Here is a 20,249-nt window from a genome sequence, read left to right as displayed (position 1 = left end):
ACATGAAGAGAAAAACTGGAAACTCGGGTTTCTGACAAAGATGGAACGTTGAAAACTCCAAAGGAATCAGTCAAATTCAAAGAGACTCGATACCATGGAAATCGAACTGTGTAAATTCAAACGAATTTCAGTTTCTTAGCTTTTTCTTTTTTATCCAAAGCACCTTAAAAATTTTAGTTACCTTAACTAGATCATTTTGTATCACACACTAGGGTACTAGTGCAGGACCTCTAAAGGGGACTAAACCTACAGTCTTGAGGGTAGAAGTGTGTGTTACTCACCAATGTCATAAGTCAAGTTAAGCGTTTGTCGGATCACACTCAAGTCACTCCATTGAAGTATGTGTGAACATATCAGGATTGTTTGTGGTCTAGTGCCAAGCATGAAGAACTGGATAAAAATCGCAAGACATATAAGGGAACACGTCAAAGAACACTGTGGGGATAAAATAGAAAGGCAATTAAGAATAGGCCTACACAGATTAACAGAATACAGTGCAAGACGTCTTAAGATTTGTAATATACTGACACATTTGCATGTGATTTATTTCTCTAAAACCGTATTCAAAAGTTTCATAACAAACATCAGTTACTAACTTGACGTCCTTACTTATAAGTGTACCTCTTCACAGAGAAACAGAGCAAATGGATGCATCTTCAAATGACTGTTTTAAATTGACCGCTAGATGACACCTAATATCTCTTTAAATTATTTTCCCTTCCAGCGGTTTGTTAGTAAATGAGTAACAAGTGCTCGTAGGTACAGAAATACGGAGCACTGTATAACTGTAGGTACAGTGTTATGCACTGTATCACTGTAGGTAGGGCGTCAAAAAAATTGTCAGATCAAAATGTTCAATATAATGGCCAAATGTTCAAGGAACAAATCTTATAAGAAAGTGAAAGCGTCTAAAATAGTACGTAATAAACTGGCTAGCCGGTGATCCAGGTTTTCAATTAGGCCGGTAAGTAAAATGTGCTAAATATTTACATATAGAAAACCTTGCCTATAGTTACAGGAATACCGTACCTGCAATTCCATAAATTATTACAGGAAATATTTTGCAATTCCCCTTTATAAACAGATCTTAAGTGCAGCAATTGATGCCTAAACATGCCAAAGATCAGTAAACCGTGTTCAGTAAACTATGAATTGTGGTGTGAGATCATTGATATTTAATGTTATTATTGCAGCATCGGCTAAGGCAGGAATCGTAGGGCCCGGGCGCCGCTCTGCCCCCGCTGCGCCGGGTTTCCGTCACTCCTCCCGGCAGAAAAGCAGCGCGTCCGCCCGCCGGCCGAAGGTGGCGGAGCCGCTCGGGAGTCCCGGTGCCGGGGAGACGCGTCCACCGCCTGTGTGCTGAGTGAGTGCTGCGCCTTTTCCCCTTTTAATGCTTATTCCTGGCTGCGGTGACTGAAAGGCGGAAAGCGGCGGCAGCAGGGACCGCGCAGCCGGACCCGCAGGACTCGCAGATCGGGAGGGATGCTGCCGCTCCGTGGACAGGCGGCTGGACAACGCGAGTAAATGTGGTTTATTAGTTATTTAGCCTGGAGCCGGTGGCCGGTTTCCCTTTGTGCTGAACGGCAAGCAGCGCTCATAAGGGGCGGAAAGCGGAGTCACTGGCCGGCTGGATGCGGCTCCTTCGGCGGCTTCGGCTTTACTGGGTACCGCGCAAAGTGGAAGTCGGGTACATTTTGAAATTATAAACCTCAGTTTTATATCGAATTTTGAAAATCCACTTTAAGTTACTGTACATCTGGGGATTAATTATTATTTCTTTAAGGGGGATTTTGAGTAGGCCTATGACACGCATCTTACCGTCTTGTTTCCATGAGACCCTTCATTGTGGAAATAGCCGGCCTCCGGTTACCCAAATAAAAACAAACACAGTAATTGTGCAATATTGGTAATGATATTAAAACCACCCATCGCAAACAGACGATGCACTTTGACTTTATCTCTATGCCGCCAGCTAGATATTCTCACATGCTCTTCCGAGGATCTCCATCACGCAGCCAAATGTCTTGCTTGGCCGGATAACTTGTGGGATTTAAGGTTCTCCAGTTTAAATGGACTTTATCTTCCTTCACTTATATTTAGACCAGACTGCCGTAAACCCGGCAAGTGTTTGTATGGTGACCATACGGCCCTTTTCCCGGACTTGACCTCTTTTTTGGTATCGAAATACCCGTGGGTTTCGCCTAGTTTCATGTTAACATTTGTTTTCTACAGTCAGGTTACTTTCTGTCTGCATATTTGCGTCGCTTTGACGTGGGGGTGGCCGGTACACCGGTGTCACAGTCATTACCGGTGCGACTAAACAGGTGTTATGCCGAAAAACGCATCCCTGTCTTAGAATGCATACAGGTGTTCCGACGAGTTGAGCTTTTAAGGGTTTTTTGGGGGTCAGGGTTAGGGTTTTAGGGGTATTTTGGGGGTTAGGGTTAGGGTTTTAGGAGGGTTTTGGGGGTTAGAGTTACAGTTCTACGGGTTTTTTGGGGCTATTGATTAGCACTACGGTAGCCTTACTCGACAAAGTGGCTCAACTCGTTTCAGATCAGCGACCAATCGGTCATTTAGAGACAGGCATGCATTCTACGGCAGGGATGCCTTTTTCGGCATAACACCTGTTACACGGCAGGAAGTCTACAGCCTAATTATACAGCACCCTATTTATAAGAAACAATGTGTTTTATTTTCTTCAAAGTTTCAGTTGTAATCTGAATATTTATCTTTATATAGTAGCCTGTATGTAGCCGGTTTATCTGCGTTGTGTGATTTTTCTGTTACACTCTAACGGGGTGTGGCGAAAGCAAATTAACAAATTCAAAATAAACAGATTTTGTGTGTTTATACACATTAAACAAAAACAGCCCGGTTACAGAAATATTGTAGCAAATTAAAACAAACAAATAAAACATTCTCGCTATATATGCGCCGCAGCCTTCATGCAAAGAATTTTATAAAATGTTGGATAAATATAGAGAAAGTTTATTTGTGACTTCAAAGTTTACGTTATTTAACAGCAGTATAAAGTTATTTTAATACAAATCAACTCAGGTGAAACAAAACACGTCCATTTTCAGGGCTGCCATCTCTCACCCCTCTGTCGCGACCCTCTCACGCTCACGCAAGAATTCTTACGGCACGTCTGTATTATTCCATTGTAAACCAAAAATTAGCTACATCAAAAGCTTTGGGGTAGTTTACAAAGCCTAAAAACTATTTACACGGTAATAAAACTATTGCATGCATGTGTGTGCAAAATAAAATCCAAAATTTTATTTGACAGCCGCAGTTTATCTCAGTAAAACCCGAGTCACGTGAGTCTTTATTGTCAATTCTGCCATATGTACAGGACACATGGAGGATTCAAATGATGAGTGAGTACACTGACAAGCAAGAGAAACACACAAGACATATACAAGTATTCCTATGTTAAATACTTTGTGCAAAAGACATAAGTCAGTGCAAATATGGTAGATTTGCAAATGTAGACATCAGCCGTTTTTAGTTTTACAGTTTTTGTTGTCGGTAAGTAAGCAAAGTAAGTACAGTGGCTAATGCTGGATAATGATGGGAGGGGGTTACAGTGCAGACTTTAGGGGGGCAGTGGGGAGAGGGGGGAGACGGGAAAATGTTCAGCATCCTGATAGTTTGGTGGATGAAACTATTCCTCAGTCTGGTGGAGCAGGTGCAGAGGCTCCGGTACCTCCTCCCAGATGGCAGGAGACTGACGAGGCTGTAAGAGGGGTGGGTGGGGTCTCCCGCAGACGGGGGGGGGGTGTTGGATGTGCGACCTCCTGCAGTCCGTGACGATCTCCTTTTTGTTGCTGCACCACATGGCTAGTTGCTTCACCTCATTCCTGTAGCTCATTGAGTAAATGTATTAATTTATTGGTTTTAAAACAAAAATCATTACTTCATTCGTTTACAAAAATGTATTACATTTAGAAAGAGCTAAAAGCTTCATTGACAAGCAGCACAATTGTGTGCTTTGTAATTAGTAACCGCTTCCCAATAACATCAAACGTCAGACATTTGTGTTTACTGTCCCTTTGGGAGCCAGTGACTATAAATGCAATTAATAGCAAAATGGCAAGAACAGAACTGAATCAGTCAGTCAAAAAAATATGACAATTAAAAAGAACATGTCTGTGTGGAAGACGTGCAGATACATTAAACATTGCTGGCCAATGGACTTTTGTTAGGAAACCAGTAAATTTGCAACATCATTACAGAATTAAGTAAGCTTCCTGTGAACACTGCGTCATTGCACTCAACTCACAGAACAAGTGCAACCCTCCCCCCAACCCCACCCGCTGTGCATCAAATTTTATATATATGTAGATTTTTCCAGAATATATAGATTTTTTTTTACCTCCCTTCGCCGAGACGCATCAGAGGATTGCAGGCACACACACACACACACGGAGACACACACACACGGACTCACACGGACTCACACACACACACACACATTTAAAAGCATCCAGAAGGCACCTCTCAGCTCCAGCTCTGCATCTTAAATCCAGTCACAATATTTAATACATCAAACTGCTTTTGCATTTATATATAAAAAATGTTTTTCCACTTCTTCAGTCTTGGTCATTTCTTCTCTTGCTTATGTCTTCTGCTTTTTGAAAAAAGCTGATTCATTGCTGCATGATTGAATATACTCATCCACTGGTCAGTGTGATGCTGCAGCGCCCCCACAAGGCCTACGCCCACACACACACTTACAAACAGCTTGGTAACTCTGGTTCATCATAGCATGTTTTTAGACTGTTGGGGGGGGACACTGGAGAACCCAGCGGAAACCCCACGACGGCACGGGGAGAACATCCAAGCTGCACACACTGAGAGCTGGGGTGGAGACCCAGAGTCATCAGTACTACCTACAGCATCACTCTGCCCTATAATGGCTCTCAGAAGCATGAATGTTTAATATTTAATGCAGTCCTTTTGTATCTTGATGTGTCTAAGAATGGTTACAGGTGTTGTGTTACTGTGCTAACAGGGAAGTTCTGCTTTTTTTCTAGGAAATTTTGCAGGTATTTCCAGAATGTAAGGAACTCCTGAAGGTTCCTGCTGCTGTCTGTACACACAGTATGTGAAACAAAACCAAACAAGGCTCCGCTTCCCTCTGATACTGGAAATGTCTGCGAAATGTAAGCATGGTTGATGCTTTGTGTACAGAATTCCTTGGTATTGCTGGACACGAGTATATGTTGGCCACAGGCTGGTGGATGACATCACTGCTCTCCAGACTGGCAAAGGTAGACCAGACTGACTTCTGTGGGCTAAGTGCTAACAGGTCAGGGAGCCTCAGCGCAGGCCTGACTTCTGTGGGCTAAGTGCTAACAGGTCAGGGAGCCTCAGCGCAGGCCTGACTTCTGTGGGCTAAGTGCTAACAGGTCAGGGAGCCTCAGCGCAGGCCTGACTTCTGTGGGCTAAGTGCTAACAGGTCAGGGAGCCTCAGCGCAGGCCTGACTTCTGTGGGCTAAGTGCTAACAGGTCAGGGAGCCTCAGCGCAGGCCTGACTTCTGTGGGCTAAGTGCTAACAGGTCAGGGAGCCTCAGCGCAGGCCTGACTTCTGTGGGCTAAGTGCTAACAGGTCAGGGAGCCTCAGCGCAGACCTGACTTCTGTGGGCTAAGTGCTAACAGGTCAGGGAGCCTCAGCGCAGGCCTGACTTCTGTGGGCTAAGTGCTAACAGGTCAGGGAGCCTCAGCGCAGGCCTGACTTCTGTGGGCTAAGTGCTAACAGGTCAGGGAGCCTCAGCGCAGACCTGACTTCTGTGGGCTAAGTGCTAACAGGTCAGGGAGCCTCAGCACAGGCCTTGTCTGCGGTAGATGTTCCCATTCTGTGTTTTATCCAGGACACTCATTCAGGGTGCCTGCTGGGCGACTTTGACAAGTCCTCAGTCTGTTGTGTTAATGATGGGGCCTCAAAGCCTCCCCAGTCTAAACCTTACATGGGGGAGGGAGAGCTCAGCCTGGGCAGGCCTCTCGAACCTGGGATACGGCAGCATATTTATATAACGTCATGGTCATTAAAGGTATTTGCTGATGTAGCTCAGCACCCTGCCTCACAGGGAACTCATGGGTCCTGTTTATCTTTGCTGACACGAGGCTGCGGGGTGCAGAGGCTGCTAGAATGTGAATCGGCTGTCCGTGATTCTCCTGGGGGAGGATGTTTATAGTGGAGAGTTGGTTGCGTGTGTAATTTTGGGACAGAGCACTGGACTGCGCAACGTGGGGGCAAAACGTAGCCATAGAGCAGGCGGTCGCCTGTTTAAGTCCTTCACAAGTCAACAACCTGTCAAACACATTATTCATTGTAACAGCTGCTGAACTTCTCAAGATGTAACTGAATAAGAGCCAGTATATTTTAGCTTCTCGTTATTGTACAATCCAGTCATGTACCTGTTTGATTGGTCCGGTTCTGGACCTGATTAAGGGGGTTTATCTGTTGGCCCCAGCTGTGTAGCATCACAGGCCGCAAATCACAAAAATTGTACAAATTGCATTTTGACACACCACCACAGACGCATTTATATGATGAACGCAAACAGAAGATGCAGAGTACATCTGGATACTATTTAGGTAAGACGCAATTATTAGGCACCTGAAGACCCCAGAACTCTCTCAGGCGCAGACTTTGAACATGCTAACCCTCCCCTCATGACCTGACAACAGTGCACTGATTTCAAAGTATTAAATGTTTGTTTATTTGATCGAGGGGACGTACGCCTGTATTTTAGCGATTTCCAGCTTCAAAGTCCGTGTCAGTGCCAAGCGGCTGCTGTTAGAAACTCAGTGTGTTTAAATTTTCTTTGCTGTCATGTCTTGACATCTTGCTCATTTTGCTACCGATGTATGGACGCTCTATTCACCAACTTCAGTACAGTAAGTAAGCTTGTGCAGTTTATCTCTGGGAGCTGTCCCTGTACATCAAAAGCTGAGAAGCTGTGAACTTCATAAGCCGATTCCCTAACATTTAAAGGCAGACTTGCAGAGGAGGAAATCTCAGTGCACTTTAAGACGGTATTTGATGTTTTTGACAGATTTGATCATGCTGGAATGAATGGGAATAAGGTCACCATCTAAAATATGAGAACTTGTAGAACACACTGGATTAGTTCTGTTCTAACAAGAATAAATGATTTATTTCCAAGAAACCCATCAAATTCTTAAATCCAAATACTATGAGAATTTTTTAAGAATTTTTGCTGTTTATCATTTTTTTGGTAAAGATTTGGCAGTGCTAACTTTTCTTTAATTCAAGGCATAAGAATTAAGAATTAGAGGTTAACTTTGCAGGGTATCCCGGTGGCAGTGATAGAGGTTAATTTTACATATTATCCCGGTGCCAGTGATGGAGGTTAATTTCGCAGGTTATCCCAGTCGCTGTGATAGAGGTTAACTTTGCAGGTTATCCCGGTGCCCTTGACATCTGTGCAGGTCTGCTTGGACATTGTTTGAGCGATGTTGCATTTCTGGCTATGTGGTGCCACCAGATGTCAGACACAAGGTATTGCACATGGCACTTCTTCAGATATCTGCCATATTTCAGTAAAAGCCTCCAAACAAATTATTCATAATATTTGGTAGTAGCTGTACTATGCATTTTGTTTTTACTCTGGTTGGTTTGAAAAGTACGACAGCTGTCCATGTCTCTGTCTGTCTCTGTCCTGGTCTCTGTCTCTATGTCTCTGTCTCTGTCCCAGTCAGTTCTCTTTTGTTATTGTAGTTAGGTTTTTGCACATGATTATATTACTTCTAATATTAAATTTATGTCTTGTGCATAAATCTGATTTATACTTTCTTACATGCTTGGATATGTTTCTGGATCCTCCGTTTGCAGACGGCAGGAAATGCAGGAGTTTGACGTGTAATGAAACTCAGTCGATGTCTGGCTCACACTGACCTGCTCCTGGCTTATCTGTGCCTACAGGTGTCAGTAAAAGTGTTAATGACCTGGATCTGGGATCCTTTGCTGGATATAAATAGCTCTGTTGTACCTTTTTGGGGGAACCAGCTCTTTAAACACTCCATAAAATGCAATGTGCTTCTAACAAACAGAAAGTAGAGCATATCCGCACCCTGAATCTGCAGTCGTGTGGCACACTCATCCAGGGACGAGAATACTTCATGGTTTTGTACTTGTTTGTCCAGCTGTTCACGGGTAAAACAGCAGCCTTATGTTAAAAATATTCACAATACTTTCATTCGATCTGGCCGCCTGGCGAGTGACGGGCACACAGTGGGAGAGCGTTTGTGCTCCCCGAAGCAGCTGGCGGAGGCCGGGCTTGGAATCACCACAACTATTAATTCTTGTAGTTGTTTGGGGATTCTGTGGTCTCAGGTGTGTCTGTGTGTGTGTGTGTCTGGGTGTGTGTGTGTCTGTGTGCGGGTGTGGGTGTGTGTGGGTGTGTCTGTGTGTGTGTGTGTGTGTGCGCGTGTGCGGGTGTGTGTGTGTGTGTGTGTGCGCGTGTGTTTTTATGCACTGATGTCCAAGCAGCAGGCCTCAGCTGAGTTACTCCCGCATGGCATTATGGGAGCTGCCCTTTCTCATAACACGCAGCTATTTTTACTGCCTACATGCTGACCTCAATGCTGAGCTCCTCCCTCCGCTTAGTGGGTCACGGCTGGGTAATTAAATGTGATCAGCACCTCCAGTCTGGGCCGGGCCCACTACCACTGCGTTGGGTTAACACTGGATGTGGCGTAACCCCACCCAGGGCGGTGGGAGAGCTAACAACTCAACTCTCGTAGCAGAAGTGGAAGATGGTGCCAATGTCTCTCATGAGAGCGACTGGAGCCGCTGAAAATTTTTGATGATTTACTTTGACTTGTCAAGTCATCCAAAGTAACTGCCCTGACAAACGAGAGGCTAGCCGGCTTTTTCCAGTCATACCTGTAAGGTTATCCTAAAGCAGGAAGGTGGGACGGGGAGGGTGGGGGCTATTTTAGGACCTCTGGGAAACAGTTAGCAGGATTCTCAAGATAGAGAGGGTTGGGGGGGGGGGAACTAATGGGGAAAATCAGAAGGACACCATTAAAGGCTGGTTCTGTACTGGTCCTTATGTCATCGCTTGGCAGCACGAGTTCCACAAGAAGTGCGACCCGTCTTTCGTCGACTTCCTGTCCTCTGCTGAAAAGGCCGAAGGTGGTTTGAGACGCGACAATAATAACCCAACCTTCCACATGAGTGTGTGCTCACCGACGACGGAGAGAAATCCCAGCACCCTCGTGACTTTTGAATAATTTAATAATCACTGTGACATCGGTTTACTGCTCACCATCTACGGACAAAGAGCAAAGCATCGCCGGTCTGTCTCACCAGGGTGCTGAATGTCAGAGATTCATGGATTTAAGAGTAACCGATATTTATGACGGCACAGTCGAGTCACAAGTGACCAGTCACATGGAATGGACTCCAGTAACTCCAGTCCTGCTGGAAGGTTCTGCTGATGAGTGTTTTTATTGGCTACTGTCCCTGTTTCTAATTTTAACCATTTGGTGATTCCCTGCTGCATTTGCATGACATTGTAATGTACTGCTAGTGGGTTATGACTGTAGCAAGTGGACGATCTACAGCGCAGTGACCATCGATTCCCACCCCTCCATCTTCCTTAGGTGTAAGAGCTGTCATTGATGGCGACTGCAGAAATTCCCCCATGGGTGGAGAGCTGAGGATGGAGAGAGAGCGGAACTTCGAAGGCCGCTCACCAAAATGAACATTTGAATGTTGGAGTTGATGGAGTGTGAGTGAGAGAGAGAGAGAGAGAGAGAGAGAGAGTGACTCAGGAAGACGGTGGAGTGGTGGAGGACAGGTGGGAATCCACTTAGCACTGGGAAGCGGGGGAGGACTGACACCCGCGGGGAGGGACAGACAGGGAAATATATACCGGAAGCAGGACGACAGCTGGATGGAGCGTGAGAGGAGCAGCCACGCGCACTGCAGGCTGTTGCGGTCATGGTGACATAGTGTCCATGGCTGCCCACCAGCAGAACTCGGTACCGCTGTCCGCCGCCATCCCCTTCAGGTCCGGCTCCGCGGTCCGATCCTCAGCCTTCGCTGCGTCTGCCGCTCCCTTCTGGCGGACATGGCAGGCGTGTGGAAATCGGCGTGTCGCCGCAGGTGTCCACAGCTGCGTCTCCTCATCCTGGCGCTCTTAGTCTTCTGCCTGCTCTCCATGGCCCTTCTGGCGTACTATGTCAGCAGCGGACCCAGAATCAGGCAGGCCCCGCCCCCCCTGCCCGCGGTTGAGTGCCGGACGGCCACTTCCCCCGCAGGTCTCCCGCACACCCCGCAGCAGGATCCTGCCGTCCGCCGCACTGGGCTCAGCTTCCCAGCTCAGCCGCGTACAGACCCTGTGGTGCTGCTTTTTGTAGACAGCGTCTACTCCCAGCTCGGCCAGGAGATCGTGGCTATTTTAGAGTCCGGCCGCTTCCGGCACCATGTGGAGGCGGCTCCCGGGAAGGGCGCCATGCCCGTGTTGGCAAGCCGGGACCGGGGCCGCTACACCCTCATAATCTTCGAGAACCTCTTCCAGTATGTCGGCCTGGATGCCTGGAACCGGGAACTGCTGGACAGGTACTGTGCTCAGTTCGGTGTTGGTGTTGTGGGCTTCCTCCGCACTGCAGGAAGCTTGCCGCCTGACCCCCAGCTCCGGGGCTTTCCTCTTGTCCTGCTTCCGGGCCGCGGCTTGAGGGACTGCTTCGTCTGCCCCACCGCCCCCCTGCTCCGCATTACCCGGCCTGGCGCCCTGCAGTCAGGCCCTCTGCCTGGGGACGGCTGGGTCGTCTTCCACTCCAATCACAGCACATATCAGCCGGTGCTGCTAGCTGAGTCCGGCCTGCCTGGCGCCCCCCCCCAGGCTACACCACAGGCCACGGTGCTTCAGGACTTGGGCCTTCATGACGGCATCCAGAGAGTTGTCTTCGGCAACGGCCTCTCCTTCTGGCTGCACAAGCTCATCCTGGTGGACGCCATCGCCTACCTGACCGGCGGCCGGCTCGATATGCCGCTGGAGCGCCACCTGCTGGTTGACGTGGACGATATATTTGTTGGAAAGGAAGGAACCCGCATGAAGGTGTCGGATGTTGAGGTGAGTTCTAAAAAGTGTGTCTCCCATCTGTAACTCGATCTGTCAGTTATGTTAAACGTGTTCTTGTAGAAAAAGGTTGGGGTTAACAGACTAGACCCAAGTTATTGTTGTGAAATTGTCGACCTCTCTGTAGCAGAACATGAGCACTCAGTTATTTTACTATTTTCTCAACACCCCAAACCTCCCTAAAGCCTGCCCCCCACCCCCCAGCCCCCAACCACTGTAACAATTCACCAGCTTCAGTCCATCTTAGGTTTTATCATGTTGATCTCTTGCAAGATCTCAGAGCGGGCTCACTTTTACCTGAGGAGCTGTTAATACCCATCACAGCACCTCAGTGATTAATCTGATGACTGTCCCAAGTCCAGTCTGAGTCACACAGAAATACACACACACACACACACACACACACACACACAAAAACATACACAGATAGACACACACAAAAATACACACAGACACACACAGATACACACACACACACAAACACACACAAACACACAGACACACAAGCACTCATACAGAGTTATATACTAGGGAGCACAAACAGTATATATGGTAAGTATACAGACAATGAGAATAAATAGATAAACTCACACTCAAACACACACTAAGAAATGTACTTGGAATTGCAAACAAATGCACACGCAAGTTACAACTGTGTGAGTAACAGTTCACAGTGGGTATTTCACAGTGGGTATTTCACAGTGGGTATTTCTTTTGCCACCTGATTCCCAGGCCCTGCTCAGCACCCAAAACAAGCTACGTAATTTGGTCCCCAATTTCACCTTCAATCTGGGCTTCTCTGGAAAGTTCTACCATACTGGTAAGCTCTGGATCGTAAACGGAGGTGTTCTTCTGCCTGGGTGGCCATGATGTACAGTGCACACATTCACACTGAGGTGCTTAGTTACTGCACCTAATTTCATTGGCTGTTTCAGTACCTTAATGAGCCGGGCCTTTTGCATTACTCCCATTGGCCCGTTCACGCTGGAAGGTACGTCCTCTGATTGGAGGAGGGAGTGTGAGCTAGACCTCTGCCCTCCTACAGGAACGGAGGAGGAGGACCGGGGGGACGACATGCTCCTGATGCATAGGCAGCAGTTCTGGTGGTTTCCCCACATGTGGAGCCACATGCAACCGCATCTCTTCCACAACGTCAGCGTTCTGGCTGAGCAGATGCTCCTCAACAAGCTTTTTGCGCAGGTAACCCCCCCCCCCCCCCCCCCAGCTGTGTGCTCAGGACCACAGCTCGACCTTTCGGGGGGGGTAGCAGCGTGTGGCTCAGTGGGCTAGGCCTCTGTGCCTGGGATTGGAAGGTTGCTGGTTTGAATCCCACAGTACCCACATCTCTCTTGGGCCCTTTACACCCCCCCCCCCCCCACCCCCCTGAGAAAGTTCCTCTGGGGTGTTGTATCCCAAGCTGTATAGGAGGACAGGAGAGAACTAAGACATTGCAAAGAACTTCATTCTTGTACAAATGGCAAATGAAGCAACGGTTCCATGAAACGTTTTGTAAACCCGGTATGAGATGTTTTAGACCGTAAGGGTTAGGGTTAAGGACCATATTCAATGGCAGCATCGCCCCCCCCCCTCCCCAGGAGCACGGGATCCCCATAGACATGGGATACGCCGTGAGCCCACACCACTCCGGCGTCTATCCTGTGCACGGACAGCTGTACGAGGCCTGGAGGGCCGTGTGGGGGATCCGCGTCTCCAGCACGGAGGAGTACCCCCACCTGCGGCCTGCACACTATCGCCGTGGCTTCGTGCACGCCGGCATTAAGGTACGCACCCCCGCTGTGGTGGGCCTCTGTGCCTGCGACCGGGAGGTCGCCGGTTCTCACAATGGTCACAGCACTGTCAGGGCCTTCAGTATGGCCCTTACCCCACCTCTCCAAAAATGCTCTGGGGGTGATGGGTAAATGGCTGACCTGCGCTCGGACCCCAGCCTTCACCCGTAAGTGTGTGTCTCAAAGAAGAGCGAGGCTGGATCCCTGTGCGCTTCAGCAAATGGCAAATAAACAGCCTTTATGAGTCTGATTTCATACATGATGCAGTGAACAGAGTAACTGTGAAATTGGCATGATTCACATGTGTGTGACAGGCGTGTGTCACGCATGACAGGTGCTGCCTAGACAGACGTGTGGCCTCTTCACTCACACCATCTTCTACAGCGAGTACCCCGGGGGCCCCCAGGAGCTGGACCGCAGCATCCGGGGCGGGGAGCTCTTTCAGACCCTCTTACTCAGCCCTGTGAGTATTGGAGCGTGGTCCTGTTACTACTGCTCACGTTTACACCAGTCACTCTTCTATGCTACCCATGTTTCAACTCTGATGCATTTGCCTGGTCTGGCAGCTGTTTCTGCTCTAACAGAGCATCACCTGCAGAATACGCAGAGGCATAGTCGTTCTGTATGGGTCTCCCGGCCTCTCGGCCGTAGTCGTTCTGTATGGGTCTCCCGGCCTCTCGGCCGTAGTCGTTCTGTATGGGTCTCCCGGCCTCTCGGCCGTAGTCGTTCTGTATGGGTCTCCCGGCCTCTCGGCCGTAGTCGTTCTGTATGGGTCTCCCGGCCTCTCGGGCGTAGTCGTTCTGTATGGGTCTCCCGGCCTTTCGCCAGGTACATCTCCTGCCTGTTTCCACAGGTCACATTTCCTCCCTTAACTGCAGGTTAATGTCTTCATGACTCACCTGTCCAACTATGGGAATGACCGGCTGGGCCTTTACACCTTTGAGTCCCTGCTGAAGTTCGTGCAGTGCTGGACCAACCTGCGGCTTCACACGCTGCCCCCGGTGGCGCTGGCTGAGAAGTACTTCCAGGTGTTTCCCGAGGAAAAGGACCCCTTGTGGCAGGTGAGAGGAAAAGCTCTTGCAGTAGAATTTCTCATTTGTTGAGTTAGTAACAGTCCAGGTGCAGTGATGATTGTGATTAAGCTCAGATCCTGCTCACCTTTTTTTAACTTAAAGCTTATAAAGTGTATGTATGTACATATGTATGTATGAAGAGCCGCAGTCACTGGGGGTCTGTCCCCTCCCCCTTTAGAACCCCTGTCATGATAAGCGCCACAAAGACATCTGGTCAAAGGAGAAGACCTGCGACCGACTTCCCAAGTTCCTCATAATTGGTCCACAGAAAACCGGTAAGAGCAGAATACTCACGCACGCACACACACACACACACACAGACCTGTACTCAAATCTTTGTGGGGACCATCCATTCATTTCTATGGGAAAAATTCTAATCGCAACAATGACGACCTTAACCCCCACCCAGCCCTAACCTTAACCATAAGTAAGCAAACAAAATACAAGACTTTTGGCATTTTTAGTTTTTTGATTGCAGCCACAAAATTTAACATAATGGACCCACATAGCAAGATGAGTCTGATTCAGATTCAGGCCAAATGTTGTTTAGAAATTGCCACAGATCCGTAAACCAGAACTGGCCTGGTATCTTTTTGCACAATGGACCAATATTGTCTGAATCCGCTTTCTGGATTTGAAACAGATGAGGACCGTATATGGCCAGAGTTACATTGAATGTTACCCAATCTGGCCTGTATCTGCACCAGAGTCAAAAGTTAAATTCAGATGTGACCTAAACAGGGGCAGTGATTGGCTCAGTGGGCTAAGCCTCTCTGTTTGTGATTAGAAGGTTGTTGGTTTGAGCCTCAGCAGAGGGGGCTGTCTGTCAGCTGCACTGTGACCCCTAAGCTATGGGGAGTAAGATGGGGGTCAATGAAGAGAAGCCTTTCAATGTACAAATAAAGCATCTTTGTTTGTTAAATGTGCCTCAGACTCTTTTTTTTCCAGACTGACTGCGAACTAGTTCTGCTCCAGAATCCAACCTAGCTTATGTGGCTGGTGAATGGCTCAGTGGTCTAAGTCTCTATGCTTGTGAGCCGAAGGTCACTGGTTCGTGCCCCGGCCCCACTGGAATGGTTACATGTCTGTGGGCCCTTGAACAAGGCCTTTAACCCCCAGCTCTGGGGGTGCTGACTGACCCTGTACTCTAAAGAGATGTGTAGCTGTACTTGTACAAATAAAAGCATTTATTAAGGTATCTGCTCCAGGATTCTGGGAGCAGAATGTAAACTTTATTTACACAGTTATACATCATCTACTTACTCTCTATCTTAGAAGTCCCCCCCCCCCAGAGCTGGGGGTTAAAGGCCTTGATCAAGGTTGGGGGCTTGAACCAGCAACCTCCTGCTCACAAACACAGGGCCTTAGTCCACTGAGCCACCCACCAGCCACATAGGTGATGGATCCTGGAGCAGAACTAGTCAGCAGTCAGTCTGGGGGAAACAAAAGGGTCTGAGCCACATTTAAGGAACAAACATGTTTTGTTTGCACAAGTACATCAGAGTGCTTCCTTCACTGACCCCATCTTTCTCTCTGTGGGAGGGGTTATAGTGCAGGGTCAGCCAATGGGCAGCCCCCTCTGCTGAGGCTTGAACCAGCAACCTTCAAATCACAGACAGAGAGGCTTAGCCCACTGAGCCACTCACTGCCTCGGTTTGGGCTGCCTCTGAATTTAACTTTTGACTCTGGTGCAGATACAGGCCAGATTGGGTAGCATTCAATGTAACACTGGCCATATGTGGCTCTCATCTGTTTCAAATCCAGAAAGCGGATCCGGATTAGTATTGATTCACTGTGCATAAAAGACACCAGGCCACACCCAGTTTATGGATCTGTGGTGTGATTTCTAATGTAATATATACATCTCTCCCTCTCTCACACACACAAGCCAGTAAACAACATTCCAGTTTGTGAAACTGCAGAGGTTAAGAATGCAGGTAAAGTACTGCAGTAACATTATTCAAGATGCCTTAGGAAGCATTAATATGTCAGCAGTGTTTTCTCCAGTAGTTGCACCTTTTATAAAATGGAAGCGATTTAGCATCCACCTGCCAACTGAGCAACGAGCAGACAGGACTGAGCTTCACTGTGGCCTCACTGAGCCCTCACTGCACCCTTTCCAGGCACCACGGCCCTGCACTGCTTCCTGAGCCTCCACCCTGCTGTCGTGAGCAGCTTCCCCAGCCCAGTCACCTTCGAGGAGGTCCAGTTCTTCAGTGGGCCCAACTACCACCATGGCATCGATTGGTAACAGTACTTAAGCACAGTGTTAATATGTATATTTTTGATAAACTGCTAACAAGATTCATGATTCAGGATTTATTGGCAGCAAGTAGGCCTACACTGCAATGTGGCTCATTCAGCCACACTTGGTCACGAAGAAACTAAAGATGGAGCAAAACATACAAGAAAGTGTGCAAGCGAGACAGTATGATAAAGTATCTGCAGGTGTCATGAATGTAGCACCAGAACTGAACGATCTCTGCCGGTTCTGCAGGCACTGACTGCGGATCGCTTAGGTACTAACAAGCTGTGAACGGGCTGTCGGCTTGATGGCTGAGGACAGATGGAAGGAGCAGGGTCATGTAATGCAGCTGCTTCTCCATCTTCTCTGAAGCAGGAGCTCTCTTCAATGACTCACATCTTCTTGCAGGTACATGGACTTCTTCCCACTGCCATCCAATGCCAGCACTGACTTCGTGTTTGAGAAGAGTGCCGGCTATTTTGACTCGAGTGTGTCGCCACGCCGAGCAGCCGCCCTGCTGCCCCAAGCTAAGATCCTGGTCCTTCTCACCAGCCCCAGTGTGCGAGCGTACTCCTGGTACCAGGTGCGTCCTCCATGCAGGTTAACCCCTTACTGTATGCAGGCCACTGGTCCTGCCTCTGCATGAAGAATATGTAGATTTTTCTTTTAAGTCAAACCACTGTTATGGCACTTTTCCACTGGCATACAGGAATCGAGCCGGACTCGAGCCGTACTGAAGAGACAATAGTTACAGTGCGGTTCCAGGTCACTCCGCTTTTCCACTGCAGAAGGGTCGGCTCGGTAAAGACGCTGCCGGGTTTGGAGAGCGACAGTGAGGTTAAACCGAAGAGACGCTTGTTTACTGTTCACACAGCGTACATCATGATTTACTATGTGTTGCTTTCTGCTAGGACATCAGTTACAATCACCATGTTGTGTTAGCATCAAACGCTAGCAGGATTAGCATTGACTTGTGTAAATTTGCGTCAGCTGTTCTGTGGGCTTTTTCAAGCAGGAGGTTGGATATTTTCATGTTCCAAGTTATCAGGAATGCATCAGTACATTGCGATACTAGTAATATTGAATAAAATATAAAATATACGCTTTTTCCTTCAGATCGTCCATGCGCAGAACAGTGGTATCTCTGTGCATTTCGACCAATCAGATGGTGGTGATGCGACCAGCTCGGTTTGGTCACTCACTCGGTCCCGCTTACTAGCAGGGCCATGACTGCATGGGTATGGCGCGGGTACGGCCCCTGTACGGCCCGGGTACGGCGCGGGTACGGCTCGCATGCGTTACAATAGAAAACTGTTCAGATCTTGGTGGCAGTGGAAAAGCACCATTAGAAATGGCTAAACTGGTGAATTTACTGAATTAATTAGTAAATGCTTATGGGGAATGAGAACCCAGATATACTAGAACCAGGATTAGGGATCCTATTACAGTACATGGACGTTATTTCAATTTTTATGTTTTTTCTTGAATTTCTTTGACAGTCTTTTTATGCACCATTGTGTGTTTTCCGTCACTTCCTGTCTGCAGCACCAGAGGGCGCACCGCAACCCCACGGCCCTGAACTATACCTTCCACCAAGTTGCAACAGCAGGCCTGTCCTCATGCCCAGAGCTCCTGGCCCTTCAGCGAAGCAGCCTGGCCCCAGGTGCTTATGCTTCTCACCTGGAGCGTTGGCTACGCCACTACCAGGCTGGCCAGGTACCCAAACACCCCACCTCACCCGTACCTACCAGTCAGGCAGTGCCTAGTGCTTCGGAGCATGTTACCCTGAACTTTGTCTGCTTCACCTTCAAGGCAAAGATACATCGTTCTCCACACATCCGGAACGTCGGATCACACAGTACCATGCTTCGTGTTCCTTCCCCTGCTCCTGCTCTGTCCGTGTTCTGTCTCATATGCAACGGATCCAGTCTGATGAGCTGGATTACCGTCTCTTGTCCAGATCATGATAGTGGATGGCTCCCTGTTCCGCTCAAACCCGGTTCTAGTGATGGACGGTATCCAGAAGTTCCTGGGGGTCTCACCGTACTACAGTTACACAGAGGTTCTGACGTGAGTTCCTCTCGGCCTCTGTCTGCCAAAGGCCCGTTATTTGCCTTCATTCTCTCCTACAGAACATTCCAGTATCACTCTGTGAAACCAGTCCGTCTCCGGTACCTTTCAGGTTTGACAAGAATAAAGGGTTCTGGTGCCAGAGATTGGATGGGGGCCGAACCAAGTGCCTGGGCAAGGGCAAAGGCAGGAAGTACCCGGCGATGGCATCAGAGGTGCCCTCTGGGAGCTCAACACACGCATGCTTTTGTTTACCCCAATGGACACGGCAAAAACATGACAACGGCAACACTCGAGAACATTTTATACCAAAAAAGCCATCGTGTTCAATTTGTTCCGTTCGGTACAAAGTGTTTATGGTAAAATAATATTAAGCCTTTCTCAATGAAGTTGAATATAAGGAGAAGGTAACTGTCTTTGGGTGTGTGGCTCTTGCTGATTGGACACTCCCCTGTGTTGCAGACCCGTGTCTTCCTGTCGGAGTACTACCGTGAGCATAACTTCGAGCTGCTGAGGCTGCTGGGCCGCATGGGGCAGATGGCACCTACCTGGTTGAGGGAGGAGCTTCAGAAGAGTGGTTGGCGATGAGTGTTTGGATTTTAGGCGGCAGTGCCGCCCGTGGCTGCCTGGTACTGGGATCAGTGGTGAGGACTGGCTTTCCATGGACTCAGACGGTGGCCAAGGGCCAACAGACCTTGGTTATTCTGCCTCTTCTAACTAGATGCTGCTGGATGATCTCAGTAGGCTTCTGTCCCCACTTGCCTAGGAAGGCCAGCCAATTGGAAGACGCAAGGCCAGGACCTTTTCACTGCTGATGGAGAGGCGTGAGAAGTGCGTGGTGTCATTGCACATTCAGCAGATCCATGGAGGTAGTCATCCCTGTTGTCATGGAGTGGGACATTCAGTCACCTAGTCTAGGCACCCTCTGTGACAGAGCATCAAATTACAGAATTCCATTTGAGGGGCGTTTCCTGTGTGTTAGCGTGTGCACAGTCACACAGGTTTGGATTTGAGGACTGGGAAAATTATTCGAGCTGCGACGGCCCAAAGCTGTCATCCACCTTACAGAACGTATTATCTGTGTTTTTTTTTTCTTCCTTTTCTAACTTATATTGCGACGCCAATATTGTCTATAGAAGGGCTGGAGGGGTGTGGCTTTGTTGTTATAAGGGTCATGTGACCTGAGAGCTCTACAAGGGACATAAAATGTTTTGAAAACTTCTCTTCTAGATGAGGCGGTGGTTTCTGTTTATCTGAACTGTTTTTTGTACAAGAATGCAGCAAAGGATCGAGTTTGTGTCCAGTGGGTTTTCAACCTTTAAATCAGCCTCAACTGACTTATGCGATTTGGGGAACCCAGAATCACAGTAAATGGTTTGGTTTCACTCATTTCTGAAGCTGGATGTACCGACAGATTCTGTGTGGTGGTGGGTTTGTTCTTTGCTTGTTCTCACCATATTTGCCTGATTTTTAATGATGGACAAAATTATGTCTCATGAACCATTTGTGGTGTTTTTAACCCCACTAGATGGCGATGTTGGTTTGCTTTGGGGCATCTTTGTGCCATTTTTTGAACAGAGAGCACCATCTAGTGGGGACAAAAATACAGCAAATGGTTCATGAGGTGTCATTTTGTCAACCACTAGGTAATACTGCCCTAACCACAGGAAACTGACTGAGATAACTTATGGATGATAATGGTTTTTGGAGAACAAGGGGAAATTGCCTGTTCTCTGGCATTGCGTAACAGAAGAGCCTAGAACCTAACATAACAAATAGGCAGTGTTTAGTGGTATAGGTGCAATGATTGAATGTAACTATCAATTTAACAATCCCTGTCAGAAGTCTGTTGTAGTCTGGAAATACTGAACCAATAAATCTGTATGTGCACCTGTGAAACGTTTGCTGCTGTTTGAAGATCCGCTTTCAGTTTGCAGGATCACGGCCGACC

General features: G+C 48.1%; 1 protein-coding gene across 10 annotated transcripts; it reads left to right on the top strand.

Moving 5' to 3' along the window:
- The first annotated feature begins 724 nt into the window (after window positions 1-724).
- On the top strand, window positions 725-20,197 carry LOC111848469 (bifunctional heparan sulfate N-deacetylase/N-sulfotransferase 2-like). Of its 10 annotated transcripts, none has more exons than XR_011984382.1 (14): window positions 725-1,363; window positions 9,643-11,117; window positions 11,856-11,943; window positions 12,169-12,323; window positions 12,719-12,904; window positions 13,245-13,373; window positions 13,789-13,971; window positions 14,162-14,258; window positions 16,107-16,230; window positions 16,637-16,811; window positions 17,774-17,891; window positions 18,189-18,298; window positions 18,411-18,484; window positions 18,761-18,793. XR_011984382.1 is itself a non-coding variant. In XM_072703645.1 (14 exons), the coding sequence occupies exons 2-14, from the start codon at window positions 10,113-10,115 to the stop codon at window positions 18,790-18,792; spliced, it is 2,529 nt and encodes an 842-aa protein (XP_072559746.1). In that variant the 5' UTR covers window positions 908-1,363; window positions 9,643-10,112; the 3' UTR covers window positions 18,793-20,197. The 10 variants fall into 10 exon arrangements, 8 of the variants coding, with proteins under 8 accessions (XP_072559747.1, XP_072559740.1, XP_072559746.1 ...); XR_011984381.1 differs by having other exon boundaries at window positions 18,411-18,513; XM_072703645.1 differs by having other exon boundaries at window positions 908-1,363; window positions 17,774-17,944; window positions 18,761-20,197.
- The last annotated feature ends 52 nt before the right edge of the window (window positions 20,198-20,249 follow it).

This window comes from Paramormyrops kingsleyae, chromosome 20 (assembly GCF_048594095.1).
Source record: "Paramormyrops kingsleyae isolate MSU_618 chromosome 20, PKINGS_0.4, whole genome shotgun sequence".
Lineage (NCBI taxonomy): Eukaryota > Metazoa > Chordata > Actinopteri > Osteoglossiformes > Mormyridae > Paramormyrops > Paramormyrops kingsleyae.
The sequence above is the reverse complement of the archived record's forward strand: the minus strand, read 5'-3'. Positions and strand labels throughout refer to the sequence as shown.

Excerpts from the sequence above, each read along its gene's own strand:
- LOC111848469 (XM_072703639.1), top strand. The coding sequence starts at position 10,113 with ATGGCAGGCGTGTGGAAATCGGCGTGTCGCCGCAGGTGTCCACAGCTG. Across the intron at positions 13,972-14,161 it reads AAAAGGACCCCTTGTGGCAG|AACCCCTGTCATGATAAGCG; the intron begins GTGAGAGGAAAA and ends CTCCCCCTTTAG. Across the intron at positions 18,299-18,410 it reads AGTTACACAGAGGTTCTGAC|GTTTGACAAGAATAAAGGGT; the intron begins GTGAGTTCCTCT and ends GGTACCTTTCAG.